The sequence below is a fragment of the Suricata suricatta genome, chromosome 10 (genome assembly GCF_006229205.1).
Source record: "Suricata suricatta isolate VVHF042 chromosome 10, meerkat_22Aug2017_6uvM2_HiC, whole genome shotgun sequence".
Taxonomy (NCBI): domain Eukaryota; kingdom Metazoa; phylum Chordata; class Mammalia; order Carnivora; family Herpestidae; genus Suricata; species Suricata suricatta.
The window spans coordinates 56,532,706-56,549,987 of NC_043709.1; the positions used below are offsets into that span (position 1 = coordinate 56,532,706).

At 48.4% G+C, this 17,282-nt stretch overlaps 1 protein-coding gene across 5 annotated transcripts in view; it reads left to right on the forward strand.

Annotated features, from left to right (window-relative positions):
- Positions 1–10,887, forward strand: part of BAZ2A (bromodomain adjacent to zinc finger domain 2A) — a 32,406-nt gene extending 21,519 nt beyond the window's left edge. For 3 of the 5 annotated variants that reach the window (XM_029953319.1, XM_029953318.1, XM_029953322.1), the window contains 23 exons: positions 103–163; positions 1,457–1,565; positions 1,735–1,836; positions 1,998–2,208; positions 3,265–3,365; positions 3,684–3,749; positions 3,935–4,168; positions 4,316–4,570; positions 4,965–5,179; positions 5,720–5,794; positions 6,007–6,187; positions 6,291–6,350; positions 6,539–6,683; positions 7,213–7,877; positions 8,026–8,248; positions 8,336–8,491; positions 8,607–8,758; positions 8,929–9,218; positions 9,315–9,447; positions 9,557–9,703; positions 10,059–10,285; positions 10,406–10,549; positions 10,657–10,887. In XM_029953319.1, coding sequence (XP_029809179.1) covers positions 103–163; positions 1,457–1,565; positions 1,735–1,836; positions 1,998–2,208; positions 3,265–3,365; positions 3,684–3,749; positions 3,935–4,168; positions 4,316–4,570; positions 4,965–5,179; positions 5,720–5,794; positions 6,007–6,187; positions 6,291–6,350; positions 6,539–6,683; positions 7,213–7,877; positions 8,026–8,248; positions 8,336–8,491; positions 8,607–8,758; positions 8,929–9,218; positions 9,315–9,447; positions 9,557–9,703; positions 10,059–10,285; positions 10,406–10,549; positions 10,657–10,822 — 4,118 coding nt within the window. In that variant the 3' untranslated portion in view covers positions 10,823–10,887. The remainder of the gene's footprint in view (positions 1–102; positions 164–1,456; positions 1,566–1,734; positions 1,837–1,997; positions 2,209–3,264; positions 3,366–3,683; positions 3,750–3,934; positions 4,169–4,315; positions 4,571–4,964; positions 5,180–5,719; positions 5,795–6,006; positions 6,188–6,290; positions 6,351–6,538; positions 6,684–7,212; positions 7,878–8,025; positions 8,249–8,335; positions 8,492–8,606; positions 8,759–8,928; positions 9,219–9,314; positions 9,448–9,556; positions 9,704–10,058; positions 10,286–10,405; positions 10,550–10,656) is intronic. The other 2 variants (XM_029953320.1, XM_029953321.1) reach the window with 2 other exon arrangements.
- Positions 10,888–17,282: the final 6,395 nt, after the last annotated feature.

Consider the following 17,282-nt stretch of genomic DNA (forward strand, 5'->3'; position numbering starts at 1 on the left):
CCAAGAAAAGTTTCTGTCCTGTGTGGCATTTAGCCCTTCTCTGCTGGCTTTCCCTGTTTTGTTTGAATTCTTAACGTGGGTATTCCCTGTCTTCCTCCCAAGGTGATGTCCTGAGGAGACGTATTGCTACCCCAGAAGAAGTTCGTCTTCCCCTCCAACATGGGTAAATGCTCTAGTTTGCTTTATATGTTGACCCTGACAAATTTAATGAATGCATCTAGGAAGAGGGGAAGAGAGGTCATCTCTTCTGAGATGAGAGGAATGGGCTAGACTGGATTAAAGGACAGTTATCTGCAATGATAATGCCTGAGATTCTTATGCTATTCTTCTTTTCCCTGGACCTGCCTCCCCTCACCTATTCTTTCCTCATCTAGTAGCTTTTTTTTTTTTGCTCCAGGGGCTGCGGATGTTATCTTTTCTAAACCCTGCTGGTGACCCTAGAGCTCAGATATCCAAATTAGCTGACTTGTTTTAGATGCTTAGAGAAAGGATAGCAGTGAATGGGGAGCGGCTGAGTTCTGATGAATTGGGATTATTTATTTTTATTTTTTTTAATGCTCTTTGGAGAGGTAAGGGCAGGAATGGTATATGACCAGAATGAGCAAGCCAGTTGACATCAAGGACTTATAGAGATAAGTGCCTTCCTGATCTTCCCCACCCCCACCCCTCTAGGCTACTTGTGGTCACCAAGTAGGAGTTCTGCTTAAGAGGTTTTGTTTTTGTTTTTGTTTTTTTTTTAATATTTAGTTTTGAGACAGAGTGAGAGACACACAGGGTGCAAGCATGGGAGGGACAGAGAAAGAAGGAGACACAGAATCTGAAGCAGGCTCCAGACTCTAGTCTCTGAACTGTCAGCATGGGCTCAAACTCAAACCATGAGATCATGACCTAAGCTGAAGTTGGAAGCCCAACCGACTGGGCCACCCAGGCGCCCCAGAGTTCTGCTTAAAGTTTTGAGAGAAAAATAGGGCTTAGTCATAGAATAATCTGTTTCTTAGAACATAGATTTCCTCACCGAGCCTTGGCCTGTGAAGGCATTTCATGGAGTCAGCAGCAAGTTTACTCTTCTGCTTGCCTCCCCACCTGTCTTTTCTGCCTTTATTCCCTCAAATCTTCTTCCTCTTTGCTGGAAACCCAGACATTGCAATGAATGCCACCGGGGAGGGAGTTCCTGGCTGCTCGTTACACTGACTTTGTAAAGGTAGGGGTGGAGGTCTTTCTGGACACATACAGTTTGGTGGGTTACTTTCTCCCAAGGCCCTGAGGAATTTGTGGATCTGCCTTCCAGCCAAGTTTGTGTCTCATGCTGTTTGCATCTACGTGCAGTTCTAACAAAGACACATGCAGAAGAGAGATGCAGGGAGGGTCATCTCAGTGGGCTTGGCTCCTGGGGTGGCTTGACTATGTGTGGGTAGGGGTGTGACCTGGCGACAGGGCACGTGTGCTTCTCTGGCAGGTGGCGGAGAGAGGTGCGCATTAAGAAGGGTAGCCACCGATGGCAGGGGGAGACCTGGTATTATGGCCCCTGTGGGAAGAGGATGAAACAGTTCCCGGAAGTGATCAAGGTAATGTAGCTTTCATGGGCATTTTAAGGGGTGCACAGGCTCCTTTCTTGAGCCCAGTGGCAACAGGTTAGCATTTCCTGCTCTTTGGTCTGTTCTGCTTATGCTGTTGCAGGATGAAGGCATGATAGAGCTGTGACTTCATTAATGCCACTTTCCCTTTTCCTTTTAGTACCTGAGCCGCAATGTGGTACACAATGTCCGTCGTGAGCACTTCAGTTTCAGTCCTCGTATGCCTGTTGGAGATTTCTTTGAAGAGAGAGACACGCCAGAGGTGCACACTGCAGGGTTAAATACACTTTTGTCTCTGAGAAAGAGTTGGTGGACAAGCTGCAGCTTCCTCTTGTGGGGTGTGGAGGTTCTGGGACATTAAATGACTCGAGGGTCTGGTGGCTTGTACCCTCACAATTGTAACAGGTTTCTTCATTACCTCAGGGCTTGCAGTGGGTACAGCTCTCAGCAGAGGAGATCCCATCCAGGATTCAGGCGATTACAGGGAAACGGGGCCGACCTCGAAATACTGAGAAGGCCAAGATTAAGGAAGTCCCCAAGGTGAAACGGGGACGAGGTCGGCCACCCAAAGTCAAAATCACCGAGCTGTTGAGTAAGACAGATAACCGCGTCCTAAAGAAACTGGAGACCCAAGGTACAATGGTGTTTCTTATTTAAACAACCAGTTTCTTCTTGAATCGCTCATCCTAGTGGAGCCTTGGGCAGTCCCCAGATGTTGATAGGAGAGGAGAGGACTTCCATGTCCTTTCTTGCCATCTTTTAGCTCCTTGGCTTATTGGTTTGGGTTCTACACTTTTACCTTATTGCCACCATCATGGAGTTTCAGAATTCACATCTGAATCCAAAGATAATGCTGTTTTAGTGGATAGACAGGTAGAAAATATGTAATTTTTTAGTAAATACTGCATATTACCCTGCTGTAGAGTGAAGAATTTGAAAAAAATTTGAAAAAAGTCTTCTCACTCCTCTTTAGAGTTCTGACTTTGCCACATTCTAACCATATGACCTGGAGCAAGACACTTAACATTTTACTAGAAGTGTATACTGGCTTATCTGCAGATAGTATCTATCTAATTTGGAGGGTTACTATACAGATATGGTGCCGGTAGTGTGTCCATGCCAGAATGGAATAGGTACTATCTTATCAGAAACATCAATTCTAAAATGTTCCATTTGCAGTAGTCTACTTCAATATACAGCCTTCCAAAAGCAAAGAAATTTATATTTTTTAGTAGAGTAAGGCATAAGCGCTGAACATAAGCAACAGTTACGTCACTGTTGATCCAGTTCTACTGAGGTGTCCATTATTTGAGCCTTTTCTTTCTGGCACATTTTTTGTTAATTGATGCCTCCAACTTGGCAGTTTGGCTTTCTGTTTTCTTTCTCTCCTCTAAAATCAGTGTGTGCATTGCTGCTCTTGTTGTGGCTTCTAGGACCCCTTCTAAAGTAGTCCCATCTGTTCCAGGGGCTGGGACTTTTGGGCACAAGATACCATTTGAGTTTTTATGCTACCCCACAGCCAGTGTGTCTCTACATTTTTACCCCCAACATTTTATTATTTGTACTAAAAAACAAACTTCTAGATTTTTCAGGAAGCTGCTTGGGAAGCCAGCTTTGTGACAGGCATGTGCTGCTCTGAATGCTGGAGATCAGTCTGCCACACCCTTGATTTTTCTTTCTGCCCTCACAGAAACATTGAATGAGGAGGATAAAACAAAGATGAGCAAAATCAAGAAGAAGACAAAGCAGAAGGTACAACGAGGAGAGTGTCAGCCTACTGTCCAAGGGCAGGTGAGGGCTCTCAGATTACAAAGTGGGTTGGCTTTTCCTAAGTCTGCTTCGTTTTCTCTTCTTCTCCCTCATTTGCCACCTTCCCACCTCATATAGCAGCAAACCTTCATTACCTCAAATTTTGGGGGGCTTGATTTAGAAATTTGGGCTTGTTCAAGAATCATTTGGGTATCTCCAGGGTGAGAGAATCAATCCATTGCCAACCCCTCATCCCATCTCTCACCTCTCCTCCCCAGCACCCTTGTCTGTTTTGAATCCTAGCCCAAGCAGAGATGCTTTCAGAGTTTGAGGAGAAATGACTTCCCTTATGGTTTACAGGCCAGAAATAAGCGGAAACAAGAGACCAAGAGCTTAAAGCAGAAGGAAGCTAAGAAGAAACCCAAGGTAGGTGCATGTACACACAAGTATAACTTTGAAGTCAAGAAACTTGATTCTGCAAGACATGTGTGAGTTGGTCTTGTTTTATAGCCGTGTTTGTGGGCTCTGAGGTGGGGAGGATGGGGACCAGGGAAGAGTGGTGACTGGAATCTTTATGGAGCTCTTGGTTCCTCTCTCCCTTGGGTGAGTAGGCTGAGAAGGAGAAGGTAAAGACAAAGCAGGAAAAACTGAAGGAAAAAGTGAAGAGAGAGAAGAAAGAGAAGGTAAAATTGAAGGAAAAGGAGGAAGTGGCCAAAGGCAAGTCAGCCTGTAAAGCAGATAAAACGCTGGCCATGCAGAAGCGCTTGGAGGAGCGGCAGAGGCAGCAGATGATCTTGGAGGAGATGAAGAAGCCTACAGAGGATATGTGTCTGACTGACCATCAGGTAGTGAGGGGAGAGTAACAGGTCCTGGGTTTCTGGGTCCTGGAAGGGCCAGTTGTGCAGACATTTTCATTCATGGAAGAACATCCTAGATATCCAGACTGTTGCTTTAAGTTATGTTTGACAACACTACCACTTTTATCCTTACAGCCGCTGCCTGACTTCTCACGCATCCCTGGTCTGATCCTGCCTAGTGGGGCCTTTTCAGACTGCTTGACCATCGTGGAATTCCTGCACAGCTTTGGCAAGGTGCTGGGCTTTGACCCCGTGAAAGACGTACCCAGCCTGGGGGTCCTCCAGGAGGGACTCCTGTGTCAAGGCGACAGCCTGGGTGAGGTGCAAGATCTGCTGGTGCGGCTCCTGAAGGCCGCGCTCTATGATCCTGGCTTGCCCTCCTACTGTCAGGTGAGAGCCTCTCTGGGTGCGTTGGGAGAGCCTGGGATCCCGGGCTTTGTCTCAGTTTTGTTTTCTCTTTTAGTTAAACACATGAAAGCCCCTCCCTAAAGTGATGAGGGCAAATAAAAAGAGATCTGATTTTCTCGTATTTGTTTTCCTTATATTTTTCCCTTCTGTTTTTCTTCCTGACTTCCCTTGGCTTATTTTGTTCATTTTCCCTTATTTTCATTTCTTTTCTTTTGAACCTTTCCTTTGTTTTCTCTCATCATGTCTTAGCAACTTTCATTCTTTCCCTCTTTTTCACTTCATAGTTCTCTCCTAGTATATTTTCTTATTCCAAATTCCCTCAACTTGCGTTGTTTCACTTTTTCTGTTAACTCCTATTCTGCTCTCCTCCAAACAGTCCTTAAAGATCTTGGGAGAGAAGGTGTCTGACATCCCGCTGACAAGAGACAATGTATCTGAGATCCTGCGCTGCTTCCTCATGGCCTATGGAGTGGAGCCAGCCCTCTGTGACAGCCTGCGCACCCAGCCTTTTCAGGCCCAGCCACCCCAGCAGAAGGCTGCTGTCCTGGCCTTCCTTGTGCATGAGCTCAACGGCTCCACCCTCATCATCAAGTGAGGGGCTGGGGTGGGGAACGTTACTGTATGCCTTGGTCGGAATGGGAAGGGGAGGAGTATAACCATCCTGAAGTCCTGGGTGGTGTGTGTCCACTGCCATGCTCTGGAGATGCTGGAGTGACTTCGGACTGTGTCTTAGTACCTTCCCAGGGAGAATCTAAGCCTTTCTCTGAAATTTATCCAACCTAGGCTCTAGGATGAAACTCCTTTCTTCTTTTTTCTTTTTTTTTTTAATGTTTATTTTTATTTTTGAGAGAGAGCCTCTGAATGGGGGAGGGGCAGAGAGAGGGAGAGGCAGGATCAGAAGATCAGAAGAAGCAGGCTCTCTGCTGACAGCAGCAGGCTCACTGTGGGGCTCAAACTCAAGAAGCATGAGATCATGACCTGAACCAAAGGTGGAACCTTAACTGACCGAGCCGTGCAGGTGCCCCTCTAGGATGAAACTCCTGTTCAGCTACAGCCCCTTCACCCTTGGGTCTCCTTTTATGTTTGTACTGCCACTTCTACCTCAAAATCTCATTTCCTCTTCTCCTTCAGTGAGATCGACAAGACTCTGGAGAGTATGTCCAGCTACAGGAAAAACAAGTGGATCGTTGAAGGCCGGCTCCGGAGGTAGGCAGGTGCCAGAGGATAGAGCCCAGAGAGGAGAGAAGTGGCAAAGGGTGAAGCACAGCCAGGACTTTCTTTTGTCTCGAACTTGATATGTACAGCCTCTCCCCTGGGGAAGGGACCTCACCGCTGGGCTCAGTATGGCTTAGATTCCAGGTGTTCCTTTTGTGGCAGTCTCAAATTCCTCACCACAGCTTCCCTTCATCTGTTTCAAGACTGAAAACTGCTCTGGCCAAGCGAACTGGGCGGCCTGAGGTAGAGCTACAAGGGCCAGAAGAGGGCCTGGGGCGGAGGCGCAGTTCTCGAATCATGGAGGAGACCAGTGGCATGGAGGAAGAAGAGGAGGAAGAGACTGTAGCGACTGTCCATGGCCGTAGGGGTCGAAGAGATGGAGAGGTACTAGCCACACATTGAGGACAGTGGGAGTTAGAAAACCGATGACTTCTTTCTTGATTCTAATAATTCTCTTTCTCTCATTGTCCATTTGTTTCTTCTCCAGGTTGATGCCACAGCATCAAGCATCCCAGAGCTAGAGCGCCAGATAGAAAAACTCAGCAAGGTATTGTGCTCCTAACCTCTCAGGATCTAGAGATGTGGGCTGCGAGAGGTTTGATCACTTTATTAATAGGGCCCCACATGGTATCAATTTTATAGGGAAGCCGAGAGCCATTGCCCTTTTCCCATATATTATACAGAGTCGCTCTTTAGAAATGTGTTTTTTGTTCATCTTCTTTGCTGTCTACCCAGCGTCAGCTCTTCTTTCGAAAAAAGCTGCTTCACTCATCCCAGATGCTTCGGGCAGTCTCCTTGGGTCAGGACCGCTACAGACGCCGCTATTGGGTGTTGCCCTATTTGGCTGGTATCTTTGTGGAAGGAACAGAAGAGAGTTTAGGTAGGTGTTTCATGGGAGCCTGAACTGAGTCCTAGCTAACCAAAGTTAACCAGTTCCTTTTCTTCTGTCTCGTTTTTCTGGGTTTTTTTCATTTTATGAGAATCAGTGTCGCCTAGTGGTTAAGAGAACAGGCTCGGGAGTAAGACTTCCTATTTATTTGCTCTGCCATTTACCAACTAGCTAGCTCTATGCTTCAGTTTCTTCATTTATAAAGCAGAGATAATAATAGTATGTATACTTCATAGAACTATCAAGAGGATTAGAATTAGTTAATTCTTAAGATAGTATTTTACATATATCTTGTTCTTAATAAATATTAGCTTATGATTAATGCTGCTGCTGCTTACGTGGGAGAATAGGGTTTCTTTCATTGTTCATTGGCATAACAAGTTCCCAATTGAATCTTAAGCCGGGAAGAGGGACAGGGCAGGGGGATTAAGTCCTAGAGAAAAATGTATATCCAGTGTTTTTCACTTTCTTTCCCTTTATATATCAGTGCATATCTTAAGCTCTTCATTTCTCTTTACAGCTCCTGAGAATGTGATAAAGCAGGAAACTGAGTCTTTAAAAGCGGCAGCCCATCCAGCCCCCAGCCCAGCCTCCTTCTCGCTGAAGAAGGAATTAGCCAGCTCTAGCACCTCTGCCAGTACTCCTGCCCGGGCTCGAGGCCGGCCTCGGAAAACTAAGCCTGGGTCTATGCAACCTAGGCACCTTAAATCCCCTGTGAGGGGTCAGGGTTCAGAACAGCTTGATGCCCAGCTTCAGCCTGAGATTCAGCCCCATCCTCAGCTTCAGGCTCATGCTCAGCCCCAGCCCCAACCCCAGCTTCAGCTCCATTCCCAGCCCCAAAATGGGTTCCTGGAGCCAGAAGGCTCCCCTTTGTCCCTGGGTCAGAGCCAGCATGACCTCAGCCAGTCAGCCTTCCTGTCTTGGCTGAGCCAGACTCAGAGCCATGGCTCCCTGCTGAGCAGCTCAGTCCTCACACCTGACAGCAGCCCTGGAAAACTGGACCCAACCCCATCACAGCCCTTGGAGGAGCCAGAGCCTGATGAGGCAGAATCCATCCCTGATTCTCAAGCTCCCTGGTTTAACTTCTCAGCCCATATGCCTTGCAGTGCTGCCCCTACACCACCCCCTGCAGTTTCTGAGGACCAGCCTACACTCTCCCCTCAGCAACCTGCCTCTTCCAAGCCAGTAAGTAGCCAGAATTAGTGGTATGCAATTGACTTCATCTTGCTACAGGCTCCACTGCTTTGGTGCGGGCTGAAAGCTGGGGGAATGGATAGAGCCATTAGGGTCTTCTAAACACAATACCCTCTCCTCCTCATGTTTCATCTCACAGATGAGTAGACCCAGTGCTGCCAACCCCTGTTCTCCAATGCAGCTCTCTTCTACCCTCTTGCCTGGATTGACTGCTAAGAGGCGAACAGGAGACCCTGGGGGAACACCACAGAGTCTCACAGGGCTAGGACAGCCAAAACGGAGGGGGAGACCTCCCAGTAAGTTCTTCAAACAGATGGAGCAGCGTTATCTAACCCAGCTGACCGCCCAGCCTGTCCCCCCTGGTGAGTGCCCTTAGGGTGGCATCAGATAGGGGCTGTGGGACTTATAGCTAGTTCCCACTCCCACCCTCACACGTTAACTCTTCACAGAGATGTGCTCTGGCTGGTGGTGCATCCAAGATCCTGAGACCTTGGATGCCATGCTCAAGGCCCTGCACCCCCGAGGCATCCGAGAAAAGGCACTTCACAAACACCTAAACAAGCACAGGGACTTCTTACAGGAAGTCTGCCTACGGCCCTCAACTGGTAAGATAGATACTTGGACCCAGCCTGAGCTGAAGAGCCCAAGGTAAATGTTGAGCTGCTGTTGTGGACAAGAGCCTGATTGATGGGCCTTTCCCTCTGCCTTTTGTGTTCTCAGACCCCATCTTTGAGCCCAGTCAGCTACCTGCCTTTCAAGAAGGGATTATGAGCTGGTCTCCCAAAGAAAAGACCTATGAGACAGACCTGGCCGTGCTTCAGTGGGTAGAGGAGCTGGAACAGCGGGTTATCCTGTCTGATCTGCAGATTCGGGTACACTGGGACTGGCACCGGCTAGGAAGTTGTTGAGGGGGAGGCGTTCATCTCTTGTACTCTGTTAGGGAAAACCTAGGATCCCCACTGCAAAAGTGACCTCTTAAATGATGCCAATTTTTTTTCTATGCTTATTTACAATGGGTTTTGTTGCTCCCTCTCACCTGCAGGGCTGGACGTGTCCCAGCCCAGACTCTACTCGTGAAGACTTGGCCTACTGTGAGCATCTACCTGACTCACAGGAGGATATCACTTGGAGAGGTCGAGGTAGAGAAGGGCTGGCACCCCAGCGTAAAACTACCAACCCTCTGGACCTGGCTGTGATGCGGCTGGCCGCCCTGGAGCAGAATGTGGAGCGGCGGTATCTACGGGAGCCACTTTGGCCAGCCCATGAGGTTGTGCTGGAGAAGGCCTTGCTCAGCACGCCCAGTAGTGCCCCCCAGTGCACCACTACAGAGATGTGAGTGATCCCTCTCCCCCATTCTCAGTCCTGGGTCAAAGGGGTAAGTTACTGGGTCCTTTTCCTCATCCAAAGATTGCCACCTTCTCTCCCCAGATCATATGAGATCACCCCTCGCATTCGAGCATGGCGCCAGACACTTGAGCGCTGCCGCAGTGCAGCCCAGGTGTGCTTGTGCCTGGGCCAGCTGGAGAGGTCCATTGCCTGGGAGAAGTCCGTCAACAAAGTGGTAAGAAGCTGGGAGAGCCTAGGAAGGCTGAGGGGCCAGCCAGCCACGTGGGTGGGGTCCCTGGCAGAGGCTTGAGGCCTCACCTTGCCTCCTCATATCCTGGGTCTAGACCTGTCTCGTCTGCCGGAAGGGTGACAATGATGAGTTTCTTCTGCTTTGTGATGGGTGTGACCGGGGCTGCCACATTTACTGCCATCGGCCCAAGATGGAGGCTGTCCCAGAAGGAGATTGGTTCTGTGCAGTATGTTTGGCCCAGGTAAGGCTTCTGCTTTCTCATTCCTGCTCCCAAGCAGAAGTCAGAGGTTTTCTTTCTCACCCCTGAAAGCCTTGGAAAGAGTTCCAGGCTAGGTGATGGGAGACCTGGGTTCTGGGTCTTTGGACAAGTCACTTAAATCCTGGAGCCTCACTTGCTTTCCTCTGTAAAATGGGAATGATTATACTTTCCCTTTTACCTCCTTTATTGGCTTGTGTGAATAGATGCACATGCTGGCTTATGCGTGGAATTATTTTGAAGCCTGAATCACACTTAGACAAGTAGGGATTGTAATGAACTGGAGGGCACTCAGAGTACCTGTCCGGTTGTTTCTTACCTCACCTTTTCCCATCCTCAGCAGGTAGAGGGAGGATTCACTCAGAAGCCTGGGTTCCCAAAACGAGGCCAGAAGCGGAAAAGTAGTTACGAACTGAACTTCCCAGAAGGGGATGGCCGCCGACGCCGGGTACTGTCAAGGGGTCGAGAAAGCCCAGCGGCGCCCCGGTACTCAGAAGAAGGGCTCTCCCCCTCCAAGCGGCGGCGGCTCTCCATGCGGAACCACCACAGTGATCTCACGTTTTGCGAGTGAGTTGAATGAATTCTGGGGACAACTGGCTCTACCTTTGCCTCAGTAAAGGGCTACGAGGGGTCAGTGTATTTGCTTCTTGTGATGCAGCCTTCACTGTCCCTTTAATGAAATGACAGGATTATCTTGATGGAGATGGAGTCCCATGATGCAGCTTGGCCTTTCCTGGAGCCCGTGAATCCACGTTTGGTGAGCGGGTACCGGCGCATCATCAAAAACCCTATGGATTTTTCCACCATGAGGGAGCGACTGCTCCGAGGAGGGTAGGTAGACATGAGCACCTCTCCCAGCTGGCTGTTGCTGCTGTAACTCCCCCCTGCCCCGCACCCCCGCACCCCCCAACTCACAGCTCTGCCTCCACCTCGCCCAGGTACACCAGCTCGGAGGAGTTCGCAGCAGACGCGCTCCTGGTCTTTGACAACTGCCAGACCTTCAACGAGGATGACTCTGAAGTAGGCAAGGCTGGGCACATCATGCGCCGCTTCTTCGAGAGCCGCTGGGAGGAGTTTTATCAGGGAAAACAGGCCAATCTGTGAGGCACGGGAGGTGGGGAGTCACCTGGTGGCATCTCCCTCTGCCCTCCAAACAAAAACTACCCTGCCATTCTCACCTGCTGATGCTGCCCTGGGTCCAGACTCAAGTCAGAGATCTAAGCCTAACTTTTGACCCCACCCTTGGCAGCACCCTACATCCTCTTATCCCTACCTACACCCCTTTCTCCCTTTCCTCCTCTTGCTCTTCAAATAAGAGGGGCAGAGATGAGGTCCTTCTGGACTGAAAGCCAAAAAAAAGAAAGAAAGAAAGAATTTTTCCTTTCTGTTTTATTTCCTAATTTAAAATGAGGAGGAGGAAAGAAGTCCCTGCTTCCTCTTCCCAGCTTCTTCTCCTTCCCTGTACGTGCCCCAGCATTCTGGGGCTGTTTAACAATAGCAATAGTTCTAGTGAATGTGTGAAACCGAGAAACACTCTGTACTGTGTGTGGACCCGCAGTGACGGCCAGTAAAGTGGACTTAACTCCCAAGTGTGTCGAGCCGGACACCGGGCCCTGAACATGCTGCTTCCATGTTCAGTCCTCCCCTGCTTCTCACTTTCTCAATTTTTCCTTTTCCCTACTTTCCAGTTTTCTCTCATCCAGTAATGTAAAACTATCGTGTACGGGTTCCTCTACCCTTTTCTTCCCCCAAATCTTTTTTCCCTTCAAAGGAAAAAGAAGTTCAGAGGTCCCTGTCTTTCTGTCCTCATCTTCCTGCCAATAGCTATCCCCTCTGTAATGTTGATACTCCTCATGTGCTGAGTTTCTAGCCTTTTTTGAAACTCAGTAGCTGGGGAGAAGGCAGGGAGGCACCCTGGACCCTGGGCCTTCCAGCCACCTGAACCCCCCCCCACCCAGCCCCTTACCCAAACCTCCCTCTTGGGAACTCCTCAGGGACAACTACTGCTGAGTTTGGGCGCACTCCCAAGATGGAGGCCAGGTAGCAATCAGCTGGCCTCAGAGGTGTGTGTGTGTGTGTGTGTGTGTGTCTGTCTGTCTGTCTATGGGTATGTGTGGTGTGTGTGAAGGAGAGAGAGAAGGGGGGAGGGTGGGAGGATGCTGTGATTGTGCTGTGTTGTTTGATGGCATCTTGTTTCCCTAAGTATCTCTTTTTATTCCCACCTTCCCTAGTGTTTCAAACCATCACATTTTTGTCCTTGGGAAACCACAGGAGCAGTTTTTCTGGGTATAAGGCTGTGTCTCCTCTCCCAGGCATTTCTGTTCCAGCCTCTTCAAACTGTGCAATCTTTCAGCAGGAACTCCCTCTCCTTTCAGTAGCTTGGAGTCTTGAGCTTTTGTAGGGAGAGGGGTAGAACTGGATCTTTTCCTAATCCCATGAGCTTCTGTGGGTTTAGTTGTGCTTTTCTTCCCTTTACCTACTTCATACCTGGGGCCCCTTCCCCAGCAGCAGCAGAGACCCCAGAGCACAAGAGAGCAGGGAAGAGGGCTCTGGGCCCACCACTGCCCTACATGTGATTATGCCCAAGTTAAGCCCCAGCTTGTGAGAGGAAAGCTGCTAACTCCCAGCTACAGCCCTGGGCCCCCACCCCCTGTTCTCCTGCTCAGCAGAGCCCCTCCCATCAGAGATTACGGGTACTTGCACTGGGGAGGCGGCTGCTGGCAGCCCAGGCGACCAAGAAATGTTCCATTGGTAGGGGAGGGCGTGCCAGGCAAGGTAGAGCATTCCTTGTCCTTCTGGCAGCACTGGACAGCCACTGAAGGGGGTTGGGGGCAGAGTGGGGAGGTCCTGGGGCAGCCCCTTTCTTATTCCTTTATGCCCCCCACACCCCCCCTGGCCTATTTCTAAAGTCGCCTTTTCTGTCAGATAAACCTCAAAACTTTTAATTTTATGTTTTTTTTGTTTTTTGTTTTTGCTTTTAAGAGGTGGATTGAAGAATATTTGAATTGACTTTATATTATGCATAAATATTTATATTTTATCTAAATAACTGCGCTGTAACAAAGTTTGTGTTAGTCAGACGTTTGGAACTGTTATAGGTGGGGGCTCTTCTTTCTCCCCATGGCAGTTTTCCCCTGGTATAAAATGTACTAGATTAATTCTATTGTTGGAGGCGAGGTGGACAGGGGAGTGAAATCTCCATGTTCCTGCTCTGTGTTCCTCTCCCAGCGCCATCTCTTTCCCTAGGGACCAGGCACTCTTTAAGGCGGGGTGGAGTCCTAGCCTCAGTTCCAAGAAGTAGGGGCTTGAAGGGGGGTGGGGTAGGGTATGATCAAAGGGGCCATTTCTCATGTTTCTTTCCCTCATCTTCACTGCCCCTTGAGCTAGGTGGATTTTTCTCTTGTCAAATAAGAGTATGCGGTAGGGAAGACAGTTAAAAAAAAGAAAATAACTCACCCCCTGCCCCTTTGTTTCCCCTCCCCTCTATCAGTCTGGTAACAGGAAGAAACCACACCATCAACACCAACAAGTTTCCATGTTCCTTTTACAACAAAAGGGACTTGACTTTTTATATAACCAAATGTGGTGTTTTAGTGACTTTTTGATAATGTACAGTTTTTTGTGAATTTAAATTTATTTCTTTCTATATTTTTAGGACCAATCTCATTTTTAATAAGGTTTAAAAAAGAAAAAAAAGGTCTAGAGAAAAAAAAAAAGACTCCTGTTTTTGCCATGTGATGTTCCACAAGTGCAGCTGTAGAAAAGTGCTTGTCAGTTGAAATAAAAACCACATTTGATAGAGATTCAAAAGACTCTTGTGTATTTATCTTCCCTTCAGCATAGGTTCTCACGCTTGCCTAAGGGGAAGACTGCGTGTTAGGGTGAGTAGGGCTGGTCTGGTACAGGAGACAGCAGGCAGGGGAGTGATACGGCCCTAAACTGCCAAGTTTGGCCTTTCCTGTACAAGAGGCGTCATCCAGAGCAGGATTTCTGCCTCTGCGGGTGGAACAGGTTCTTAGTGCTCCTGGCCAAGGTCCTGGAGCAAAGCGGGATTCGGAGTACCAACTTCCTCCTGCCTTGGGAGATGCTTCCTAAGCTGCCACTTGTGTTCCCCCAGTAGCAGATACGGGCCCATCACCAGCCTCCCAGCCTCCCTCCATGGATAAAACACCAGGAGGTAGACTTTTGTGTTTTATTTCAAAACAAAAGTTGAAAGACAACAAAATGAAGCTCTACCAAATTGTAAGGAAGGAACATGAAAATACCAATGGCCAAAAAGAATAAGCTAGACAGTAGGTAGCACTGGCATAGACATAGGAGTATAAAATGAGAAGCTTCTGGATAACAGAAATAGTACAAAATGTATTGGTATAAATTAAACTTTTCCTGTCCAAGATGAGAAGTGCACACAAAGTACCGCCCCCCAAAAATCTGTTGGGATAGGGACACCGTAGTGGAGTGAGGGCCTTTACTTGGGCTGGAAAGTCTTCCCACCCTCCAGTCTGGAGGTTCTGTTCTGGTGCACTAAGGATACAAGGTGCAAGAACACAAGCTTCCAGCACCATAAAAATCAAACTCCCTCTTTGATACTTGTTCACCCTTCTTGGCTGTGTGGCAGCCACTGGCCAGCTCCCTTAATCCTCAGGTTCTGAGATACGCACCAGTGGTGGTCCTGGGAGCGGCTCCCAAGCATTGATTAATATCCTAGGCGGTTGAGCCTATCTCAGTGAGGCCGAGGAGTGCACGCTACTCTAGGGTGATCAGTGAGCTAAAAATCCCAAAGGAGACATTCCAGAAATACAAATTGTTGCATTTGGATCATGAACCCTTTCTAACCTCCAGGTCAACGAAAGGACAGAGTAAAGGAAAGAGGTAAACCAGGTGCCCGTGCCCTTGTTAAACTGAAATTGTGAGGTAGACGTGTAACAAGGACAAGGAAGTTCTGGTACGTGGAGTGGATGTGGCGGGAGAAAGAGCAATGGTAATGGGCAAGAGGGCACCTAGCTCTCAGGACTGCAGGCCTGTGGCGAACACCCCTAGCAAGGTCAGGAAAGGTCAGAAGGGTGACAGCTCACAGGCTGGCCTTAGTGGCTGAAGGAAGGCAGCCTTCCTTTCAAAAGGAAGCGGTAAACAAAAGCTGAGTAAATAGGAGGGCTCTGCTAATGCTTGGAAGGACCTGAAAGGTAGGTAAGCACCGGAAATGGAATAATTGGTTTAAGGTGGAATCAGTGCGACCAGGCACAAGTTGAACATCTAGCCCTTACACATGGGCTTTCATAACCCCCACCCTCTTCTCTGAAGCTAATTTAGTAGAGCCTGGGGACAAGTTTAGACCTGATCACTGACCCAAGTTTATTACTACTGGTTAAGAAACTCAAAGTCGGGGGCGCCTGAGTGGCTCAGTGAGTTGAGCCTCTGGCTTTGGCTCAGGTCCTGATCTCATGTTCATGGGTTCGAGCCCTAATCGGGCTCTGTGCTGACAGCCCAGAGCCTGGAGCCCGCTTCGGATTCTGTGTCTTCCTGTCTCTCTGCCCCTTTCCCTCTCTGCTCGTCTCTCTTGGTATCAAAAATAAATAAATAAATAAAAGAAAAACTCAAAAAGTCACCCCTCACGAGTGCAGTTTTCCTACTTTCCCAGAAGGTGGAGCATGAGCACAACAGCAGCAAGGAAATTTTTTTTCGCCCCTAAAAGACTAAATTGTCCACAATCCCCACAACATCCCATTCCACCTGGGCCTCTCAAGCACCTAGGTGACAACCCATACTTAGGATGACACAGAAGCAGCAGGGAGCGAGAACTGCAAGCATCAAGGAGGTGAATGAACTCACTGACCAACAAGCTAAGAAAGGAAGAGGAAGGGCCTGGGTGGCTCAGTTAAAACATCTTGAGTTGGAGCCCCATGTCAGGCTCTGTGCTGACTGCTCAAAGCCTGGAGCCTGCCTTGCATTCTGTGTCCCTCTCTCTGCCCCTCCCCAACTTGCTTGCTCTCTCTCAAAAACATACATTAAAAAAAGAAATCTTTTAAAAAATGTTTTAAGAAGAGGAATGGAGCTGGGCTGAGGTGGCCCAGCCCAGGAATGGTTGGGAGAGCAGCACGTCTTCACCCTCAACGAACTAATGTCCTCCTACCACCCCTGCCTATCACTGACAAGGGCTGTTACCTCTTCAGAGCCACTAGGCTTCCTAGTCTGGGCAGCTCTCCAAACTCTCGTTAAAAACAGGCTTAAGAAATAACATCTCTCCCTATCATCATTCCCATATCTTCCTTACCCTCTACCCACACCCTCCTCCAAAAAGTCTAGTCAGCCTAGGGTTTGAATATCATCCCGAGCATGAAAGGAACAGTAGGAACACTGACGTGAGATGGGACAGGCAGGCTCTGAGCTAGTAAAGGATTATTTCATCTGAAGAAGGGGCTCTGATGTGTTCTGTTTGACCGAAAACAGAAAAGCACAAAATATGTTCAGAATGTTATGAACATCTGTAATGAGTGGGGGTGAGATGTGCTGTGCAGACAGTATGATCTTGGTTCGGTGAAGACAATTCGGAAAACACTAGGCACAGTGTTTAAAGAGCCCAGCCCTAGGCTGTGAGCCTGAAGGCTCCCCTGCAAGTCCCCTGCCATGGCCGCCACTAACCCGCTATTTCATGAGAGAAAAAGCATCCCTCATTCCTTTCTCCCCTTTCTCTGATCACTCACCATGTAGCAACCGACTGTTAGAAAGGACCTAACAACTAGGGGGGAAAAATGAGCATAACCCAAACACCAAAAAGAAATTCCATACTGCCATTAACTACTACAAAAATAACTTCAGGCTCCCCACCACTTCCCGTGCTCCAACCTGCCCAAACCAGAAACACGCAACAGAATCCACTATGTAGATTCACATGAGAAGAACACACAAAAGGGAACTTCATTATTTAAAACAAAATGAAGCACAATCCTGACCATTTAAACATTTTTTTTTTAAACACAGAAAATACAATCAAGAGTTCTGGAAAAAAAAAAAAACCTAAAAACAGTTAAAAAAAAGTTTTGGGAGAGCAAAGGAGAGGCAACAGTCGCATGAATAACAGCTTCTATACCTGAAAGGCCCCCACTGCACTAAAGCTCCTGGGTATAGTAAGGCGTGTCCAAACTATCAATCAAATGAACAGGATTCTGGATTTCTTTTCTCCTTTTCAAGGCCACTGACAAGAAATCCATGGCATTCTTTCCTTCACTAGGGGCTAGAGACTCAGAAACAAGAGCTACTTGCCCAGTCAGCCAAACCCTTCTAGAAAGTTACTGGGTTTGGGGCTGTTTTACAAGGGATAAGCCCTTCCTGAGGTTGAAATTACTTACGAAAAAATTAATAGTGGCAATTATGTCCTTTACATTTTATAACCGACCCAAGCCCTCCACCTCCCCTGCCTGCAGGTCTGTACAAAAGGGCAGTCGAGGGGCAAGGAGCACAGGGACTCACTTCTGGGATGGATGGAGGGGAGGGGAAGCTGGGTCCAAACTCTCTGTACAGGAACTGACACCGCAGCTTCTTTGCCCTCCGCGTCATCCCCTTCCTC